The 21,938-nt window shown below is 29.0% G+C and overlaps 1 protein-coding gene across 1 annotated transcript; it reads right to left on the bottom strand.

Moving 5' to 3' along the window:
• Positions 1-10,097: 10,097 nt before the first annotated feature.
• On the bottom strand, positions 10,098-21,827 carry LOC129980988 (uncharacterized). The gene is made up of 6 exons (XM_056091557.1): positions 21,688-21,827; positions 20,160-20,206; positions 18,219-18,335; positions 16,515-16,562; positions 14,272-14,325; positions 10,098-10,243 (listed from the first exon to the last, which is right to left on the bottom strand). The coding sequence occupies exons 1-6, from the start codon at positions 21,812-21,814 to the stop codon at positions 10,142-10,144; spliced, it is 495 nt and encodes a 164-aa protein (XP_055947532.1). The 5' UTR covers positions 21,815-21,827; the 3' UTR covers positions 10,098-10,141.
• Between the last annotated feature and the right edge of the window lie 111 nt (positions 21,828-21,938).

The following is a 21,938-nucleotide window of genomic DNA, read 5'->3' as shown; positions in this document are numbered from 1 at the left end:
AATTTCAGTGAGATTACTCCTTCTGGTTTTGTTTAGAGACGGCTCTTCTTTTCTCACTCTTCTATTGAAGAAAGTTTGAGTAAATGCTCCCTAATTTAGTATGCGATTTAAATAAGTTTCATAAGGCATCAAATATACATCCTTTATTTTGTATCGCCATTTTAAAAATATATCTTGAAATTCTGATGCTAACATACATGCATGTTGTAGATAAAATGCTTGATAAATTTGATTCATAATGATGTAATGGCGAACGTTTAATACTTGAACTTGTTGAACTTTCATTTCTATGCTAATGGAAACTGGTTTAATCCGATATGATTGCTGATATCTGATGGGTGAATAACCTTGCGTGAAAGTATGTTCAAAATGTCGCTATGCCATATTTTTATCTTGCTTTTTATTTAAAATTGTAAAGAGAAATAAGAAAGAAACAACATGCTTCATTCTTTTTTATATCTTCTGAAATGTTTGTCTACATTATGAGTCAATCTCTAAAGCAAATTAATTACTAGATTTACTGTATTTCAGATATTACATTATTTCAAGAACTTACTTGTGCAACCATATCGAAATAATAGCATCAAAGTCAAAGAACATTAACGAAGAAGGAGAAGGAGAAAGTTCATTATAGGTTAGAAGGATGGATGGACTTTCCAATTTCATCTGCCTTTATTCGGCATCTGCTTTTATTTGGTTAAAACCTTTGCACATTTTATGGGCCACAATTATTTGAAAAGAGTTATACAGCACAGAAGAAGTCAATTTGAGTTAGTTTATTTTAATTCTGTACACAATATATTTAAGCTCATGTATCTATTACTATTCTTGCTCTTTCAAAATTTTTGAAATATTATCTAAATCCATAAATTTTTAACGATGCATGATTTCACATATACATTTCAAGAACTCTACAAGTTCAACACGAGTATAATCCCGCTATATTTGTAGACAAGTATTATCACATATATAAGAGTCTGAAAAAATTCTGACAATTCTTCTTCTTCCTACATTTTAAAAAGACTTGTTTTAGGATTATACCTGAGTAATATGTTAGTGTATCCATAAAAATATTTTCTTCTATCTCTAACTGTAACTGGCTGCTTCAATATCACACTGACACTAGGTTCTTTAATCTCAAATGGTCACAGGCTTTTTCGATCTCACACTGTTAAGATAAATTTGGAATATCTCTCATTAGTAAATGTAATAAGAGAATCAAGAGAAACTAACTCATAGGTAAAGAATAACAAATTTTAAAAGAAGAGAATAACTCATTTTTGACCTTAATATGTGTTATCCATGACAATAATATGTCGAAGGAAAGACTTACCCTTATTTACACTATAAAAAATGCGATTCCATTCATGGCCATTTTTCAAACCATAGCCATCGCTACACTTATAACTAGAATCACTTGAATATAATGCCAACAATGATCCACCTCAGTGTGATTTAGCACAAAAGCGCACGGAATAGAGCCATCAACTTGATGAAACTTCCACTAAAAATATAAAGCACATCCTGTTTGGATGGCAGAATAATTTTTTCGATTCACTGTGATAAATTAACCAGTTCCGAACTTTGATTTCCTTGAAACATTTAGAATAAGATGCTGCTTTCTCTTTCATTAATGTTTTGAACATTTTTTTTAATATAACTACTTTAACATAACTACTTTACATGCAAATCGTTCGCAATATACTTAATCTATATTAAATTATAGATAGTTATTCTTCAGAATTGTCCTAAGAAAAAAATATATTATAATAATGTGTTAGACACGGGCATTGAAGTTTTGAATTTTTATTATTTAAATTTGAAGTTATTACTACATTTAAAATTCAACATTCCCAAGGTAAAACTTCAATATCCCGAGTGTCTTTTATGGAATTATAGAGATTGGAATAAAAATAAATGTGTTAAATAGTGCGTATCTTTTAATTAAGATATTAAATAAATGTGTAGGTGACAAGGTAAATAGTATCCAACTCTGAAATTTATTATTATTATTGTTTTTCAATAAGCTGTCATATTCTATATCATCTATTTCTTATTTTATTAATATGTTAATCATCCGATTTGATTAATCATAACTGGTAAAATTTTAAGAATAATGAATTTTTGTTTGTCACTTCTAAAGATATCTCATATTTTTTAATAAAAATCAAAATGTTTTTTCTTTTAATTTTGTTAGTATTATCTAATTAAATGACTCTTTCCATTTCAGAAATGCCCTGTAATACTAATTTTATTAAGAATTGTGGTATATTTGATGTATTGGAAACTTACATCTATTTTTTTATCGAATCATAGCTTCTTATAAAGATTTAATTCGAACTTATTAGTTTGTGAGAAAATATATTCTGTACTCTGATGACGCAATTATTAAGGTATTATGTAATAAATGCGTTGTGGTTTAATATTCTATTCGATATAGTAATTCCCAAATAAATGGTTTAAGATACGAAAGTAACTTGCAACACACGAGGAATTTGCATTATATTCGTGAAGGATGTCCCTAAACCGTAATGAGATTATTCTTAGCTTCCATTAGCTATTGAAATTATTATACATTTCATTCATATATATATATATATATATTAATCTAGTTTATATCCAAATTAATTTCCTGTTTTTGTATCTTAAAATAGTTCATACTACTTTATTCTAAAATTTTCTTTTATTACCTGATCCAAATCCCACTTCTTTATTCTATTATTTCTTTCTAATATGCGCTCTAAAAATAATGATTGTTGCAATTCTCATGTTCCGGGTGAAGGGATATAGTTCCTAAAACTTACGACATTCCTTTCAAAGAACCCTAATATTAATGCTAAAATAAGTACATGTTAAAGAAATACCAATAAAAATATCAAACTAAAAGCACTAAGGGGAAAAAATTCCTCAAACTTCTTCTTGTGTCCCGAAGTAGACAGACGCTTTCTCTTTCTTCTGCCCATATATAAATCATGACGAAACCATCATGGTTTACGAATTTCCAATCTGTTAGAAATATTCATTTAATAAAATACCATGTCTATAGGCTATGCATTCAAGTATCACTACAATAATGCATGTATTAAATGATATTACTAAATTACTCTATTTAAACGAGCTTCAAATGTTATTATAAAAAGGGCAATAATGAATTAAATGAGTTTTGAAGGAAAAATCTCAATCAGATTCAATTATTTTATGAATTCTAGAATCGGGCTTTTTTTCCATGAAGAGTTCAATTGCGTTCATAATGTAATCGTTGGAAATTAAACTTGAAAGTGCAACCATACTTTGGAGGAGGATAATAGATGTAATCGTATTGTTTATATTTGGATTTTAGAATTCTAATAGAATGATATTTCTAAAGCTTAAATGGAGCACATGCAATGTTTTATATTTGATTCTTTGATCTTAAATCACCGTTACTGTGCGTTATATTAGCAACCCAGTTTTTAAAATTGTTAAACAATCTGTCAAAAACATTATAAGTCGATGCAAAACTGAAATATATTCCAATACCAATTTATTTCTTCTAAAAGAATGAGACTTCATTATTTCAATAATACAATCGATTCATAAATAAGTTCATGTAATAATATAATAAAGAATTTAAAGCGATTAAATATAACATTTCTAAGATGAAAACCATTTTTTAAAATTTTTGAATTTCTTTATAAACTGCTTCAACACCATTAGAATTATAAATAGTCCATTTCGTTTAGAACTGCTAAGTCAGGACTACAGTGAAATGACGAAGTGAAATTTCAAGTTAAAATTACAGTAGATTCCTGAGTATCTGACCTAAAGTGGCAGATGGGCATATCGGATAACAAAAACACCAGATAGGGCTCTTTTGAGCTCATTTCTTTGCTCACCAATACCAGAAGACAGCGTTTTTATGCCAAAACTGACTGTTAAAAAATATATTTTCTCACTTCTTATTCAGTACTAAACCCTCCATTTATCTCAAGCCACGTATAATGGGAACGCAGCCGCTGCCCGGCAAATCACAGAAGCAGTAGTCGGTAATGTGTCGAGTTAAAATAGAAGGCTATGCACATTTATATATGTTTATCTACTGCACTGCACATTTCAAAAATCTATTAGAGAAAAGTTAAGTTAAAGTATAGAAACTGCTCACGTTTTAACATAAATTCTGTAATGTCTAACTTAAATACAGGAAACATAAACAATGTTGACATAGCAGCATCTTCACATCCTGATTTAATTTAGATGAAAGAAAACTACGCCAGATAGTCCTGAAGTCGTATAATCGTGAACCGGATACTCGAGAGTGTACTATATATGTATTAAATCGAGTTCTCTTCACAAAAGTTTGATAGGTCTTTTGTTTGTTTCTTTCATACTAGAAGAAATAGTTTAAGTGAGAAATTCTCCACAAAAATACTGTTGGAATTAGTGGTCGTCTTTTTGAAGCAGTCGAATTGCATTTTTTCTGGAAAAATGTTTTTCAATTGGGTAAAAATTCCTGATTTTGGGATTAAATTGCTATGATGACTATCCAAAACCGGCCTGAAAGTCCTCACACGTTACCAGTTAAGTGGTTGGTATAGATTGGAAGTTGAATTACCGGGTTTTATTTAAATAAAAAAAATATTAATTTGAAATGAAAGATGTACATCACAAAGTTTCGAATATTAAAAGTACAATACACTCCCGAGTATCCGGCCTAATGTGGCGGAAGAGCAGGCCAGGAATAAAGAGCCGGATAGGTCAGAGTTCTGTGAACTCATTTATTGTCCATCAATATCAGAAGACAAATTTTTTATACCAAAATTCACTGTTATAATACGTATTTTCTCACCATTTATTGAGTACCAAGCCCTCCATTTATCTCAAGCCACGTAAAATGTGAACCCGGTCAGGTGAATCATAGAAGAAGTTACTGATTTTTGTATTACACCAGGGTTTAGACGCTGTATAGCTCATAATTCCGCCTCCAAAGTCACTACAAGTTATTTCGATTATCCATTTTGAAATTTTCACTATGGAGGCGAAAAAACATAACCATATCCCAAGAACAATGTACGAATACTGTACTGTTTTAATCAGAAAGAGCGGCAACAATTGAGGTGATTTACACAATGACGAAACAACGAGAAAAACGCTGCTCTTTTCCTGTCACAACTGGTATTTTGCACACAACACATAAGATCCTCGTAGTAGACGCCTGAGTCCAATGCCTTTACTAATGCAAGTCTTGCCTTTCTCATTTAATTACAATAAAATACAACTAGACCGAATAGTAAGGAAGCCGGATAATCGAGCCCGGTGTGTACTGGACCTATAAAGTGATGTATTGAGAATTATGATGCCTTAATTAGATTAGGAATATTTTTAAAGTGCAGATTTGAATCTTTTCCTTTTGTTTTCATTAATTTTTCATTGGTGCAAACATAATTTTATTTATATTTTAGCAAATATTTTGAAATTACATATAAATATATTCTCATTAGAAGAAAATAGCTGATAAAAAATTCCAGATCAATACCCGCATTATTGTTTTGAAATAATCATCGGAAAAACGAGGTAGTCGAAAAATGCTTGTACAGTCAAAATCTGTGGACCGTTTTTCTACAATTTAAAATGGTAACATAATGATCAATTTTTAAGAAGAAGGAAGGGAAAAAAATTTGAAGTAATGTATAGAATGCAAATTCAATTCTATTTTTTTTAAATTAGTACTTTAAAAAAATTATTCTGAGCCTAATTAAACCATAATAACGTCCGAAAGCTCCTTTTATATGTACTTTCCATATCTGCAGCTTTGTTATTTTAACCTGACCACCCAGCTAAACATTTTTTTAATACATGAAAAAGCAGTTTCTAAATTTTTACCATCCCCCCATCCCCAATCTTTAATCCGGTAATATATCCTGTAAGTGTAAGTTGTAAAGTAGAAAACATTGTATGTAGCCAAGTCAAAAATTTAAACCAATACAATTAATGTAACGTATTTTCTGCGTATGATTCTTTTCATGGCATTTTCAAGAAATTGCTGTAACGTATTTTCTAGATATGGTTCTTTTCATGATATTTTGACTGGACTTCTTGATTGTTATTCATTTTGCTGTCAAATTATTGTTTTGCTTGATAATAGCATTGCATGATATGTTTATTTTTATATTCTGCAAAAAGTGAATAGAATGCTTTTTTCTGTAACGAGTAAGTCAACCTTCTAACTCTCCGACCCGCCCTAAGGCACACGGATTTAAACCATAAAACTGAATGACCGGACCGCCGCAACAGCAATTGGCGGGAACTGTGGTTGAGTCCTAAGGGCCATCACCGGCCACGGTACAACCCTCCCCGAAGGAAGTACGTCCCGTCATCGATGGGAGGAGTCAGATCCCCCACCTATTAGTGTACCCTCCAGGGTGGCGAGATCCAACCACCATGCCAGAAGCATCTCCTCCTCATTTCGAGGTGCCCCCCCCCGATGGTCAATGAGAGAACTTTTCTGGTGGAAAATTCTTATCTATTCATTAAAGTCCACAACATTATATGTGATTCGTTCAATGCGACAGCTTGGCAATATTTGTGTTCTAAAACACTGGTTTCCAGAACTTTTTTTCTTTTATCATTGCCGTCTAAAAGAGAAAAAAAAATTACAATACTACCTCTTTAATAACCGTCAACCATTCGTAAAATTTTACTATTCTTGTATATTATCTATACTTAAAGTACTCATCTGTCTATTAAAAATCACAATGTTGAAATAAAATTGAAAATAAACTAAATGAAAAAAATCTGCTGAATAAAAATTTAAAAATAAACTTAAATATTTTAAAAATAATAAGATGTCTGTGAATGGTGGAGTAATGAAATCACTTCCTTTCATTTTTTAAATTCGAATGATCCGCGCACTTTATTATATTATCATGCGAAGCATAGAATTGAATGTTTTGCACTGTGTCATTATTTCGAGGTAGTGATTTCATTTGATATCGGAATATACAGAAATTTAATTTGAATCGTATTTCAGTAATTTTTATCTGATAATTTAAATTAATATGTACCTTTAATAGCTAAGTATTTTTTATTTAAATTTCCTTAAATAAAAGATGCACACCATCGTCAACCTTTTTGACACATTTAATGGCATCTAATTGTCTTTCAACCAATTACCGCCACCTATGAAATGTCCGAGTTCCCACCAGAGAACAGTACTATCCCTATTGAGTGTCCACTTTGCTTTATATACATAGGATAGTGGCCAACTTTACCTTCTTTTATTGGTTTCTTTTAGTAAATAAGTGGGCCGCAGAGACCTGGTAGTAAAGTCTTGGCTTCAGAACTGAATGATTTTCACGTTGGAGACTCGATTCTACCGAAGAACCATCGTGCAAGAATGTCTGATGCTCGTTAAATCCGTCGGGGCCAAATCCTCCCTTGTACGGTGTAGAAGCTACGGTGTAGAAGAGGGGGCGCTAGCTCAGATGTCATTTCCGTCATCTGACCGCGGTTCAAAATTACAATTTTTGTCCGAAAATAGCCTTAGTGTTTCTTTAAAACGTGACATTAATATAATAACGTTTATTTGTAAATAAATAGCATGAAGAGAAAAGAGATTTATGTGGCTTTTTAATGTTGACACACTTGGAAAATATTTGACAATTTGGTGATAACATTGAAGGCTAAGGAAAATGAAAGAATTATATTTTAATCTCAGGTAGAAATCGAGATCAATAGAATTTTCTGATAATTTCCATAAGGTCCGTTCGGGAGTTTATAAAAAGCGAAGATCTTACACAGCCAATTTGTTATATATTTGAAGTTTAAAAACGCTTTCTAATTGTGAACTCGTAACAATTAAAAAAATAATGTACACTAATAATCTTTCTAGAGATAAAGTATTACTTAATGACGATAATACTTTAAAAAAGATTATAAATGTCATTTTTTAAATGCATTAAATTTAATCCAATTAATAAAAGTATTTTTCCCGAAAGGAACTGCATTTCGAAATTGTTGTTAAATTACCCTCCTGTTTTAAAGCAACACAAGGGCTATTTTGAAACAAACCTCGTAATTTTGAACAGCGTTCAAGTGGCGAGGGCGACAGCTGAACTGACACACCCCTCTCTCTCCGAACTTCCACACCATCAGGAGGACGTTTGACTCTGATGGATTTAATGTGCACCAGACTCGCTTACACGACGATTCTTAGCTGAAATCGAGTCTTGAACCTGAAACCCTACAGTTCCGAAGCCGAGATTTCACCACCAGGCCTCCGGGGCCTTTTCAAAGTTTTAATATGTAAGAACACGTTTTCATAGTAAGCTGCATTAAAAGCGTATGTTGTTAGAAATAACATTAAAATAGAACTTGCATTTTTTTATTTCCCATTATGACCATAAATGGCAAGAAGTATTAATGAAACATTTATTGGAGAATAAATTGATTTGAACATACTGTTATGTTAATCTTGAATTGTTCAAAATATCATTCTATTTAATGATTTAAAATTAAACCCAGTAATTTCTAAAATTTAATTCATTTAATGGCAATTTCATTAGAACGCCGAATGTTTTTTAGAAAAAAAAAATAGTTCCTCCTTAAAAGCGTAAATTAGGCTTAAAATTCACCCGACATAAACAAGATATTAAATTATATTTTTTTAATGATAAGCCTACTGATAAATCGTGGGGTCTGCTTCAATGTGCATTTATAATAATTCGGCACTCTTTAGCATCTTTGAAAAAAATTAGCTAATCTCTAAGAACTAATCTTCTTATAAAGAAGATTTTTTAATACTTTAAATGCGAATGCACTGATAATAAAAAGAAATAATGAGCATTTTAAAAAAAGTGGCTAATAAAAACTGGTAGAAGTGCCCCCCTCTCTTGCTTTTTTTCACTCTTTCATTGTCTGATCACACCATTATATATATATATATATATATATATATATTTACTTCGAGTAATTCTCCTTGCTGTATGAAAACTGAAGGCAAATTCTCATTTAGTAAAAAAAAATCGTTTATGAGCAATGAATGAGAAAGAAACAATGTGATGATTTAATAAAATATATCGAACACTTAATTATTCATTTTAAATTAGTATTTTTGGTTAATATATAATCATAGTTAAATGTTTGTTATAGTAAATATCATGAAATCACACATTTTATTGACTATGAACAAATTTATTTGTGTCGTTGCTGCTTATCTTTAAAAGATCTCACATGTCAGATCAGCCCAAGTAGTTTGTTGACCGCCAAAATATCTATGATAATAAGGGCATCGGAAGTTAAGTCTCCCTTAGAATGTCCGATGCATCCCAGAATGTCATCCGGTGAAGCTGGATGGTCACGGCATTTTTTACAATTGGGATGGGTTTTTCTACCACTTTTTAAGGAAAGACACTTAAGGTGGCCCCTTTTCAGTTAAGCCAGAGTAGTTTTGGAGCCACGGTCACATTTGATTTCCAGCAAAGTGCCAGGGGAGTTTCCCGTATAGCAATGATACGCAGGTGGATTATATCATATTAAATTGAGTTTAGATCGTTCATTTGAGTATAGTTCTTAATAAGTAAGGGAAGAGCCAGTGACCGTTTCATTCTCACTACCCTCTTTGGCCAACCTATAAGCGATATCATTACTACTAATTTTTATGTGTGATGGAATCCATTGAAGGTGGACGTCGTGGTTCTGAGAGATATTCCTTAGTTTGAACAGAATAGATACACTGGTTTCATTGTTGATCTATTTGTCCATTTATATACCTGTGTAGAGCCACCATGATTCCAAATTTCGTGTGTGTGTGTGTGTATGTGTGTGTGTGTGTGTTTGTTTGTTTGTGTGTGTGTTTATGTGTGTGTGTGTGTGTATGTGTGTGTGTGTTTGTGTGTGTGTGTGTGTGTGTGTATGTGTGTATGCATTCATTTTGAACAAATGAGACTTAAAAGATTGCCGAATTTGGCAGTTTATAAAATAAATGCTCTATTAATCATTTTTTTCTTAACAGTAGGTGATGATAAAATTATGTGAAAATAGTTGTAAAAATAATCAATCATATTTCATCATTTATTTTAATTGCTATAATTAATTGCTGCATTAGTAGAAGTGCAGTAAAAAAAATGTCTGTATTCTTCATTTTCAGGAATTTTCAAGATAATCGTCAACCAAAAATGCTTTTTTGCTTAGGTTTGTTTCTTGTAGTCTTAAATTCCTCACATCTTCCATCTTCCTCGACTTCTTTTATGAAGCTACTTATTTTCATCTGCAATATGAATTATGAATTATTAAATATTTAACACCCAAATTTATAACACTATGCGTATTAAAATAATTTTTGTACAAATCAAATTTTGCTAATTTGGATGCATAAAAAAGCATTACCCATGTTATTGGAATCAACTGTGAGAGAAAAAATTTCGACATTTCTTGATATGAGAGCTATACTTTAATAATTAATAAAGGGAATTATGTGGTACAAAAAAACGCTTTGTTGTTCTAATGAACTTATCCTTTTATTAAACAATCTAATAAAATAATTACCAAAAATGAGATTAATATTACAATGACGTATATTTCTCACAGATGAAAATATTCCAATCATTCAGAATACTTCATATGAAAAAAAAAATGAAAAAAAAAACTGATAAATAGTATCTGATATATTATTTTAAAATTGTTCGTGTTAAAGAGAATGGTAATGTTTTTTTACATATATATATATATATATATAATATATAAATATTTCCGTTCCTTTTTTTTTTCAGTAAAGGAATTCTAATTTTCAGTAAAGGAATTCTAATATAAATTCTTGGTTTTCAACAATTCCCAGCTTTCAATTAGGATAACACAATCGAATATGAATGGATAAGAAATTCACAGAATGATTAAGAAAATAAAATAATGATTTTAAAACACAACAAATGGGATTTTATTATTATTATTAGTGAAAGGAATAAATTAGAATTTTTTAGCAGCAAAGTTAAGTATCCCCTAATGCCAGATAATCACAATTAATAGTGTTACAAACGTGCAATTTTGCTTTCTAGAACGAATAGTGTCATCATAAGAAAGACCGTTTTACAGTCATCTATATTGGATGATGTCATGCCAAGTCAGTAATCCCAGAGCTTGGCGACCATTTGGCAAATTGACAGCGAATTTGGCGACAAAATGGATAATGCTTGAAATTTTCAGAATTTTGTCGATCCGTCCAGTAGGATCTGAGATACGCCTGATTGGTGTAGAAGCTTCTAGCTCGGCCTCCCGGGAACTATATAAGGCAGGAGGGGTAGTCGGAGTCGCCGACTAGTAACGAGCCTTCCAGAGAATAGCGAAACAACGGCGAATTACAAGCGTTATGTGAAGCGAGTACTGAACTGCTGTGTGCCGAATCCTGTTGTCTATTGTGGAGGCAGCGTTGTACATTGAGTGAAATAGTCAGTTGTGAGAAGTAGTGAGTTGGCAGCTAAAGCGAGAAGAGACAGTGAGAAGTTCAGCCGTTTGGAGAGACCGTAGAGTGAAGCTCCAAGAATCTCCTCTCCTGCTAGATTCTGTCTGGCCGCTTCGTGTGTTGTGGACGATTACTATTTGTGGACTACTGTCGTCTGCTGTGTGCTGCCCTGTGTTCGTCTCGGCTGTAAATATTTGTCTTCTGTGTACTTGTCGTCTTTGCATTAGTGTCGTTGTTTTCCTACCGAGGCCTGCTGATTGTGTTCTCACACCATACAGCCACTATAAAAAGAACCATTCGGCGGTGGAAAATCCGTAACAATAGATATCCAGATGTTTCGGTGAATGAAGAAATATTTATAAAAAAACATATAAGAAAAAAATTAAAACAAAACTTTAAGAGACGAGGTTTTCTGGTGTCTGACAGCGAGCTTCATTAAAGAGTTATTTTGCTTTGGAGCGCAATTATTAATTATCATAGTATAGCTATGTGTGCAATGGATTAAATATTTTTTTAGAAACTACAGCTACATCTTCTAGAACAATGAGACTTTGATAAAATTTAAAATTTTGTTTCTTTTTTTTTTCTTTACACTGTTAAACTTTAATATCAACTATGACTAGTTCGAAGAGATGAAGGAATTAAATATGAAAGATTCGCCTCTAAAAAGTAGTCTATAAACCTTCAATTAAAGGAACAAGAATCAATGTCATTCAAATCGTTCAAAATTAAACTGAAATTTTTTTACTTTATTCGTAAATAATTACAAAAGCAGTGATAATAAAGTTTATCTGTGGACAGAAAAGGATTTTTTTTTTGTATAGTATTTTTCATATTTTTTTTTTCAAAATAAATAATACTTTGTTTGATGAACGATTTTCAAGACTATTCACAAATTAAAGGAGAATGCTCGCACTTGAGAAGTCTGAATAGTTCGTAATAGTAACAGATAATACATTTTTGTATTATCTTATGGTAGATCGGAATCTTTTGCTATTCCTCTAACTGAACCCACGAGGTAACTGGTTTTACTTTGAAGCTTTTTTAATTACTGTGTGCTTAAAATATCTGTGGATTATTGATCATCATATGAGATATTACATTGGTCAAGTTATCTGTCAATTTTCTGATGACGCATTTGAAATATAATTATGCGTTTTAAAAGAATTACATTATATGTCTTCTTACTATTTTCAAAAATCTGATGCTATTATTCCATAATTCTATCAAAACATGAAATATCTTCGACATTCATTTTTAAATAGTCATGGGTTAGTGTGAAAATGGAGAAGTGTGGAGCAGATGTTTAGATAAGCAACGATTTAGTAATCTTATCATCATTTATCTTTATTGGTTTCATATTTACTCTAAAAAACTCAAAATTTATTAATACTCTATATCATCTAATCATCATATATTTAAATATATTAAATACAATATTTTCAAGATGTAAAAAACATAGTTTTTCCGACAATTCTGGCGTTCCACATTAACAAAATAGCCATCTTACTATATATTTTTTTATATTGATGACCAAATATGCCAAATGAAGATATGTAACATAAGAAATGATGAAGTGCATAAAACTCTATAGAAACCTTGATATCTCTTTCATTGTTTATGTGTTTTGAACCACCGAAACTGCAGTATTTATTTATTGTCGCGCTTTAACTTTTTTTTTCCAATCTGTAAAGAGTTTCTATTCGCTACTTGGCAATCTTTCCGTCAAAATTTAATCATTGTCAATGCATATCGAAAATCGTTTGGAACTTTGCAATTCAATAAAATTTGTTTTTATGTTTGTTATCGTACTTTGTGTAAATAAAGTATTACTTTAATGAAATATTAAATATATTTATGTATTCCGAGATTCTATTTATGCCCACAGATGATTAGTACATAATTAGAAAAAGAATGATCGTGTGTAAAGATTTTAACATGACCTTCCAAAGCAACATCACATATTTTGAACGAAAAAATAAAGCGCTATAAGGTAAGACTATTCTCATTAAGATATTTATATTTAACTTGGAACTTCCAGTATTAAAACATTGTTAAAATTTAAAATCACATTGCAATCTCCAAGGTTTCAAAATAATTAAACAATGAAATATAAATACCCTTTTAACTATAATAGTTTGTTTTGCAAATAAATAAATAATCCCTTTTATTAGCTGTTCAATAAAGCGTATCGTATCTTAATTTAAGTAAAGAATTCACTCGAGTACAATAGCATACTTCAGTGTAACATAAGTTATTCAATACATTTAAGTTTTGATTTTCAGTTTTCTGCGAAATTCCATTTGCAATAGTTTATATGTTTGATTGTGCATTGGTACTTCTACTGTTCCATATTTTTCTTAAATGTGTTTTTTTATTTATTTTTTGTTAATATTGTGTTTGAATCTGTTACTTTGGTTTCCCACTATATTTTCACTTTTATTAAGAATTTTTGTACAAGATTTAAATCACTTATATATTTATGTTTTGAATCCCAGTGTTCTGAATTGTCATTTTATGTCGAACTATAAATAATAAATTATTTCAAAAACAACATAAATATTTTGGAAAGAGAGTAAAAACTTAATATATTGGTATGGTTTGGTATATTGATGGAAGTTTGTTTTTGTAGGGTAATGCAAATATTGATTTTTGCAAAGGATACATATATATTTGATTATATTTTAAATCTTCAAGATATTTAATATTGTTTAATTTTTATTTCTAATACATTAAGATGAAAATAAAAAATAAGAAATCATCTAATACCTCTGAATGATTTAAGAAAAATATTATAAATAAAAAATTGAATTAATTAAACATTTACTCTATATACAAACCATTGTATCATCTAATTCCCGGCATAGTGCTGCAAAAGGATTTATGCAAGATTCCTAGAATGAATAAAAGCAAATAAATACAAATTAAATTGAATACTGACATTTAAAACATTAATTTAAACAGAAATTAGTTATAATCTAAATAAAGTGAATAAAATTTATTTATTTAAATGTATAAGTCATGCAATGAGATAATTAATCTTATAATTTTTTAAAAAGCAATTCTTGTTTATATATAAATTTATTTATTTCATGTATCTCGGAAACGGATTGTGCTGTGGTGGGCTTGGTGGTAAGGTCTCGGCTTGGAACCAAAGGGTTTCAGGGTAGAGAACCAATTCCACCGAAGAGCCGTAGTGTAAGTGGCTCTGGTGCAAGTTAAATACATCAGGGCGAAACGTCCTCCAGGTGGTGTGGTGTGGAAGTTTGAAGAGGGGTTGGGCCAGCTCAGGTGTCATCCTTGTCATCTGACCGCGGATTAAAATTACGAGGTCTGTCCCAAAATTGCTCTAATGTTGTTTTAAAACGGGTCGTAAATATAACTATAAATTCGGAAACGTGTCTGACGATTTGGATAAAATTTTATATTTAGATGAAATTTTGCTTTTTAAGTTTATCTCTAAAGGTGCCTTTCCTGAAAACACACGATTTTACGCAACCAGAAAATAATTCTTCATACATAACATTTTTTAAATGAATGACCATTTCTAACTAGATGCAGTGGTTTCTCGAACGCTTTCCCGCATTCCCTTCATTCAAGATATTCCAGAGAATACCTTGAGTGGTATTGGCATAAAATAATTACAAAATATTAACCTTAGGCTTGAATTTAGCCTTTTTATGGAATGTATCGTGTCCTGGCAAATTTTTTGGCGATTAATCCCTTCCAAGCGGAAAATAATATTAAATAATATCGCGTTTAAATGTGTCTGAATGTACAGCACAACAGAGGACCAACTCCTCGTTAGATCTGGCTTAAAATTTGTTAGATATCCACACTATATATGATAAATCTGTGTGTCGAATTTTATCTATATAACTTTTTTCGTTTTATAAATATAGTGTTAAATTATATTTGAACAGCCGGACAGACAGATTTCTTCTGAAAGGATTTTGTACAAAATTTGAGTGAAATCTCTAAATTTGGTATATCTCCAAATTTTATCCTTTTAGCTTTAAGCGTTTTTGGGCTATCTTTGTCACAGACAGACTGACGGATATTTTCTAAAAAAGTATTTTTCGAATTTAGAGAGATCTAAAACGTGGAGATTCGTCAAATTCTCGAGTTCGAATTTTTTGAAGATCAGTATACTTTCTCCATACTATATATATGAGAAATTAAAAAAAAGTCTTTGTTTAAAAAAATGAAATATCTTCATTAATATATAAAAAGATTTTTTTTTTCATTTTTTTTAAAAAAAGAATTTTCTTATTAATGAGATTTGACATAAAAAAGCCAAAATTTTAACAACAAAAATAATAATTACAAGCTGTAATTTCAACAAAACTTTACTAATTCATTAAAATAGATACTAGCTAAATTTCAAAATTTGAACTTCTAATGATTTTGTAATATCCAATAGAAGTAATTTGCTCCTTTTGCTAAGATAAAAAGAATAACTTTGTATATAAAAAAATTATAGCACCTGACACCTCAGAATAAGCTGATATCTTTTTTTCAGAATAGTCAAATAACTTGTACCAATCAAAAGAAGTGTATTTATCTGAAAATACCACTGGAAATTCATAAGTTATTATTATTATTTTTTTACTAAATATTTCAGTTTAAAACTACAAAGTATAACATAACGCAAAAGAATCTCAAGTAAAATCGTTAAGATAATCTCAAGTTAATGTAATTCAGGGTAATCTCAATTGAATATAATCCAGGGTAATCTCAATTGAATATAATCCAGGGTAATCTCAATTTAATGTAATACAAGATATTCTCGAGTTGATGAAAAATCAAGATAATATCAAGTTAACAAAAATCAAGGCAATCTCAAGTTAACAAAAATCACGATAATTTAAAGTTTATGGAAATCAAGATAATCTCAAGTTTATGGAAATCAAGATAATCTCAAGTTTAGGGAAATCGAGATAATCTCAAGTTAATGAAAAATCAAGATAATCATGTTAACACAATTCAATATAATGATTTTTTTGAGAATAGAAGGAATCATTGTGATTATCAAAAATTCAAATGAACTAAGAGAAATTCAAAAGACTGTTAAAATACTTACCATAACATACTCACAGCCTGCGGAGAAAAATTCATAGAAACACGATTTCTGAAAAATTATAAATTTATGGTCATGGAGAGTAAACCATATCGAAAGAAAGTATCTTAAACTGAGAGAAAATTCTAAGGAATAAATTATTTACTAAACAGAAATTATGCCCATTTTAGTATTCGGAATGAAAAAGAATCCGGTCTCAAAATATTTATTACAATTGTTTAAAAATTATTTATTTCAGTTAATTTTTTTAAATAACTTTCAACGCACACGTCGAAATATCTTATTTACACTTGCTTTTGAAGAATTTAATAAACATTTTTAATAGATGTTTTCTTATATTTTTATATTTTATGAGTACTTTTTATTTAAATTCCTCATTTTGTTTTATAACTATATAGAAAGCTACTAACTTTATCACCTGCCTTATTTATTTCACTAAACTTTTTTTATTACATTATTTTATAATTACCTACGATATATCCAACAAAATTAAACCAGTTGTGTCTCATACACAGTATTTACATTCCGTAAGTCGCGCGCTTACATCTTTCGACTGAATTGCCGAACCGTGGAATGGCTCCAAGTCAACGTAATCTTGTTTACGTTTTCGGTTCAGACGTTTAGAACGTAAATCGTAGGTTAAAGTGCTAAAATTTAAAGTTCGAATTTTTTGATAATTACAATAATTGCTCTTTTATATTCCATACACTAGAAGGTAAGAGATACATTCACATAAACAAACGACAAAATATAAATATATAGGTTTACAAATCATACATAAATATGAAAAGACCTATAGAATAATATTTGCTCTTCATATTAGCTCTTCCCTTAATTTTCGGCTTTTTCAAGAACACGACATAGTTAACTGAGATAGTTCAGCTACGATGGCACACAAATGAAGTGTAAAATATTTGCTGATTGATATGAAGATATTCATATTTTCCCATGATTTTTGCATATTCCCCTGAGTTGTTTATGAAAGCCCTTTTAATTAATGATATCATTTACTCTGTACATCTGAAAAAGACATTCGCAATGAAAATTACTGAAAAAATAAGTTACAATAATCATCAATATTTTGCATTGATTTGAAACGTTCTTGATTGTTATTAAGCCGATAATATGTGATTGATTGTCACACAGTAATAACGCATCGTTCCACTCTTGAATATTTGGGGGGGGGGAAATGAGACTATTAGAAAATAATTAATTTAGTAAGATCAAAGATTTTTGAAATTTGCGCTGATAGAATTGTAATATTCACTGATATCATTGCATTAATATTTATAAAAAAATAATGAAATGTACTGAGTGCTTAATAAGAGATTTAGAAAATAATTCCTTCAGTAAAACGTTTAAATAATTACAAAGGTTTTCGAAATCTGCACTGATATCCTTTTAAAAATAATATCAAGAGCTATTTCATGGATTTTCTTAACACTTTAGGTCCAAAATATTAGTTATTTGTCAAATGTACTGAAATATATTCAGCTCTTAGGTGTTATTTTATAAACGATTCGTTTCATACAAAGAATTAGTTCATTTTATTTTGACAAATGAATGAAAATCATTCATTCATTCATTATTTATTTTTATCTAGATAATATTGCCATCTATTAATGTGTAAATGCTATTTTGTAAAAAAAAAATTAGTATTAGGTGACCTTTAGTATTAGGTACATAAATAAAGGCAAAATATTTTACTTTTTTTTCATCTGTATAGTCACATGCGATTACTCTCACTTTTTCAAATTGTTCTGGAGAATGATAGCATTCCATACCAGTGATTTGATGTATAAGCTCCCAGGCTTTCGTCTTTATCTGGATATCAGGTAAAAAAGAATTATAAATATTAGAAAATCTCAAAAAATATTCAGGATAAGACATGACATTTACATTCTTCAGAATAAAATATCAGTTTTGTTAACAATTACATATTAATTTATGAGTGTTTGATTAGTTTACAAGCCCCTATGCATTATGAAAAATGATTGAAATAAAAATTTACTATTTGTAATTTGTTTCAGCTGTTGGTTACAGTTTACAGGGAATTCTGATTTCAAAAATTAATTCTGGTTTAAAAAATATGAAAAAATAAAAAAACTTTTTTTTTGAAGGAGGCATATAATATTCTCTATTTCTACGTTTCTATACCAATTTTCTGAAATAAGCTCTCCCAGGTTTTTTTAAAGAATTTTTATAGCTTGAGTTGAGAAACAGATCCTAATGTGTAGATCCGTATCATTCAGATATGTAGACTGATTTGCTTCGTTGTCAGCAACATATTAATGCCTTCTTTAAACCATTACCAAGTTTGATAACATTTGGTCCAGTAGTTTTGTTTTTTGGTCCAGTAACTTTAATTATAATCACCCTGTATTTAAAAACTTAGATTGGCTTAAAAAAGTGATTCATTTAACATTTAGATAAATATAATTTTATTAATTAATTAATTTTGTTAATTCATATTTAAATAACAAATTAAGACATACCATTATTTGTGGGATAAAGAACGGAGGCATCTAAGTTTCTGACATTGAAAATTGTGTCAGAACTATGCCAACCAACCAAACTTCATGCAAAGAGTAATGAATTTAGTGGGACTCATACTTCCCGATGTCCTAGGAAAGGTTAATGTTTAATCTATATCTTTGTGTTTTTGTCTTTGTATCAGTGAGAGATGACTATATATATACCCACCCCTTAAGGTGTATGTACACACTTGAAACTTCGAAAATCGTTCAAAATATCGAATTTTTTTTTTTATTGCTTAATAATGTTCTATGATTCTTTAGCTTTCAAACGATACCAAAATGTTGTCAATATTCTAAATATTTCTCGAGTTATAATTATTTTTCTTGAGTAGCTTTCATTAAAAACTCTAGTTACGGTGTTTTTAAAACTCATTTTATGAAGAATGGTATTTTTCCACTATGTTGCTTCATTCAAACAATCATAACTCAACAAGAAATGAACCAAATACAGTTATTTATATATCAAAATAATCTGTATGAAATAGCGGATGTTTTTTGCCTCAATCAAAGTTATATTTATAGAAATAAATTTTTAATAGCTGTTTAAAAGTTAAAATGACAAAAAAAATCTTGTTTTTTCTATTCATTGTTGTTGAAAAAATTATTTTTAAAAAACTATACATTTTTATAACTTGATTGAGGCAGACAACATGAAGACTAATATTAGGCATAATTTCCAACTAGAATTATGTGTCTGTGTAAATCAGAATTTAAGATATCATGTTTCAAAAATAGGCTAATTAGCTCATTAAATATTATTTAATTAATTAATAATTAGTGTAATATGGTTTTTTCTCACTGAAATGAGTTTAAACATATATTAATGACCTACTGTGAAAAAACTGGACTTTTAAAGTTAAAATTTAAAAAAAAATATTCAAGTGTGTGCGTACACCTTAATCAAAGGTGAAAGGATGTGAAATCAGATGATGAAATACTGTCATTCTTTGATTTCTCATAATTTTGCACCAATTTGACATAAAAACAGACTATATGCGATGTAGCTAAACCGAATTATCTACAGAGGGGAAAATCAGTGAACATATATTTCGTTTATCAACCTATTCAATAAATAAATAATTTGAAGTTCATAAGATAGACTATATATTACCGGGTCTGAAAAGCCATCCAAAATTTGGTATATTTCTTCAGTGTCATCTAAATATAAAATGAAATATTGAAAAATATGTCATAATGTGTCATATGCAATAATGAGTCAAATGTTGGGCTAAAAATAGTAAGACATATCAATCAATATTTATATCTAATTTTCTAAAAATAGTGCTGATTTTGATAAGAAAAATAGTTCAATTCCTGTGATTAGAGAATTTTATTCAACGAAAAATACATATTTTTTACATAGAAATAACAACATTTTCAGTTGTATAAAAATAATAAAACATATGGTTAAATGATATTAGATAATATAACATATCTTAATGTCAATTTCAACAAAATTCAAAAATAATAATTTTAATTAATTTTCAATAAGTGATTTTTGATCACATGCTCGAAATGAATAGATAATTTTCATTCATTAAATATTTACATGAAGTAAACATAATAAAACAAGAATTTGCATGAAGAATCCACCATTTTACTTATAAGAATTTTATTTATTCAAGACTTATTTTTATTTATTAGAATGTTTATTAAGATTTTTATTAAGATTTTTATTCAAGAATTATTTTAATTTATTAAAATTTTTATTAAGAATTTTATTCAAGAATTATTTTAATTTATTAGAATTTTTATTAAAAATTTTATTTATTCAAGAATTATTTCTATTTATAAGAATTTTTTATTAAGAATTTTATTTATTCAAGAATTATTTTTATTTTTACGAATTATTTTTATTTTTACGAATTATTTTTATTTTTACGAATTATTTTATAATATTTTTTACTAAGAAGAAATGATTCTGAAGTTTTTGAACAAAAGAATTATCTGTTGTTTAAATTAAGTTTATTTTACTCATGTTTTGCCTGAATGATTCACATGTTAATGACTGGCTGCCGATATTTCCCGGTATGAAATTATTTATTTCAAATAAATAAATAATGAAAAATTTATAGTGTTTAATTGATTATCACAAAAACTATATTAAAACTTCTTACATTTCAGTATTTGTAAGCCGAATTTTAAATATTTATAACTTATTTTTACAATAAGAATTATCACATTTCAATTCAGATATTTAAAGCTACGTGATGTAGCTGTCATATGCTAAGGAATAAAAATAACTTATTTCAACTTAGTGGATTCCTTACTTAAATCCTTTTTAATATCTGCTGCTTTGAATCACAGAATCTAATAGAAATATTATCAAAAAATTTTAAAATCGTGTAGCTTGTTGAAAAATTAAAGATGTTCCTAAGCTATTTTTCATAACTGCAAAAAGTCTAATTTTCCCCTGTTTTTTATGATTAAAAATGATACAAATTTTAATTAAATGTTGTGAGTAAATACTAAATATATGTTTACAATATAGAATAAGTAGGCTGTAAATTTTGACATTGAATTCAAATTTTCAAAATTGGTAAATATAAGCATTCGAATATACTGTTACATGATTGTTACATTATGATAATGCAAGAAAGAGAATATTTATTTTAAAGGGAATATAAAATAAAACTTACTTAATTTGCATACCAGGTGTAAGAAACATTTACTCACAAATTCTTCGTCAAAACTTGAAAAAAGATTGCAATCTCCAAATAAAATTAAAACATTTAAAATCGATGCAATAAAAATGATTATTTTCATTTTAAATTCTTTACTTTTATTCTTTTACTTATACTTCTGACAGCAATGGAATTTTTTCTGTGCATTTTAAATTAACTTTCAACCAATAGTGGTTTCCTTTTACATGATTGGCTTATCGATAGGT

The sequence above is a fragment of the Argiope bruennichi genome, chromosome 1 (genome assembly GCF_947563725.1).
Source record: "Argiope bruennichi chromosome 1, qqArgBrue1.1, whole genome shotgun sequence".
Taxonomy (NCBI): domain Eukaryota; kingdom Metazoa; phylum Arthropoda; class Arachnida; order Araneae; family Araneidae; genus Argiope; species Argiope bruennichi.
Note: the sequence above shows the minus strand (reverse complement) of the source record. Positions and strands in the feature narration are given on the sequence as shown.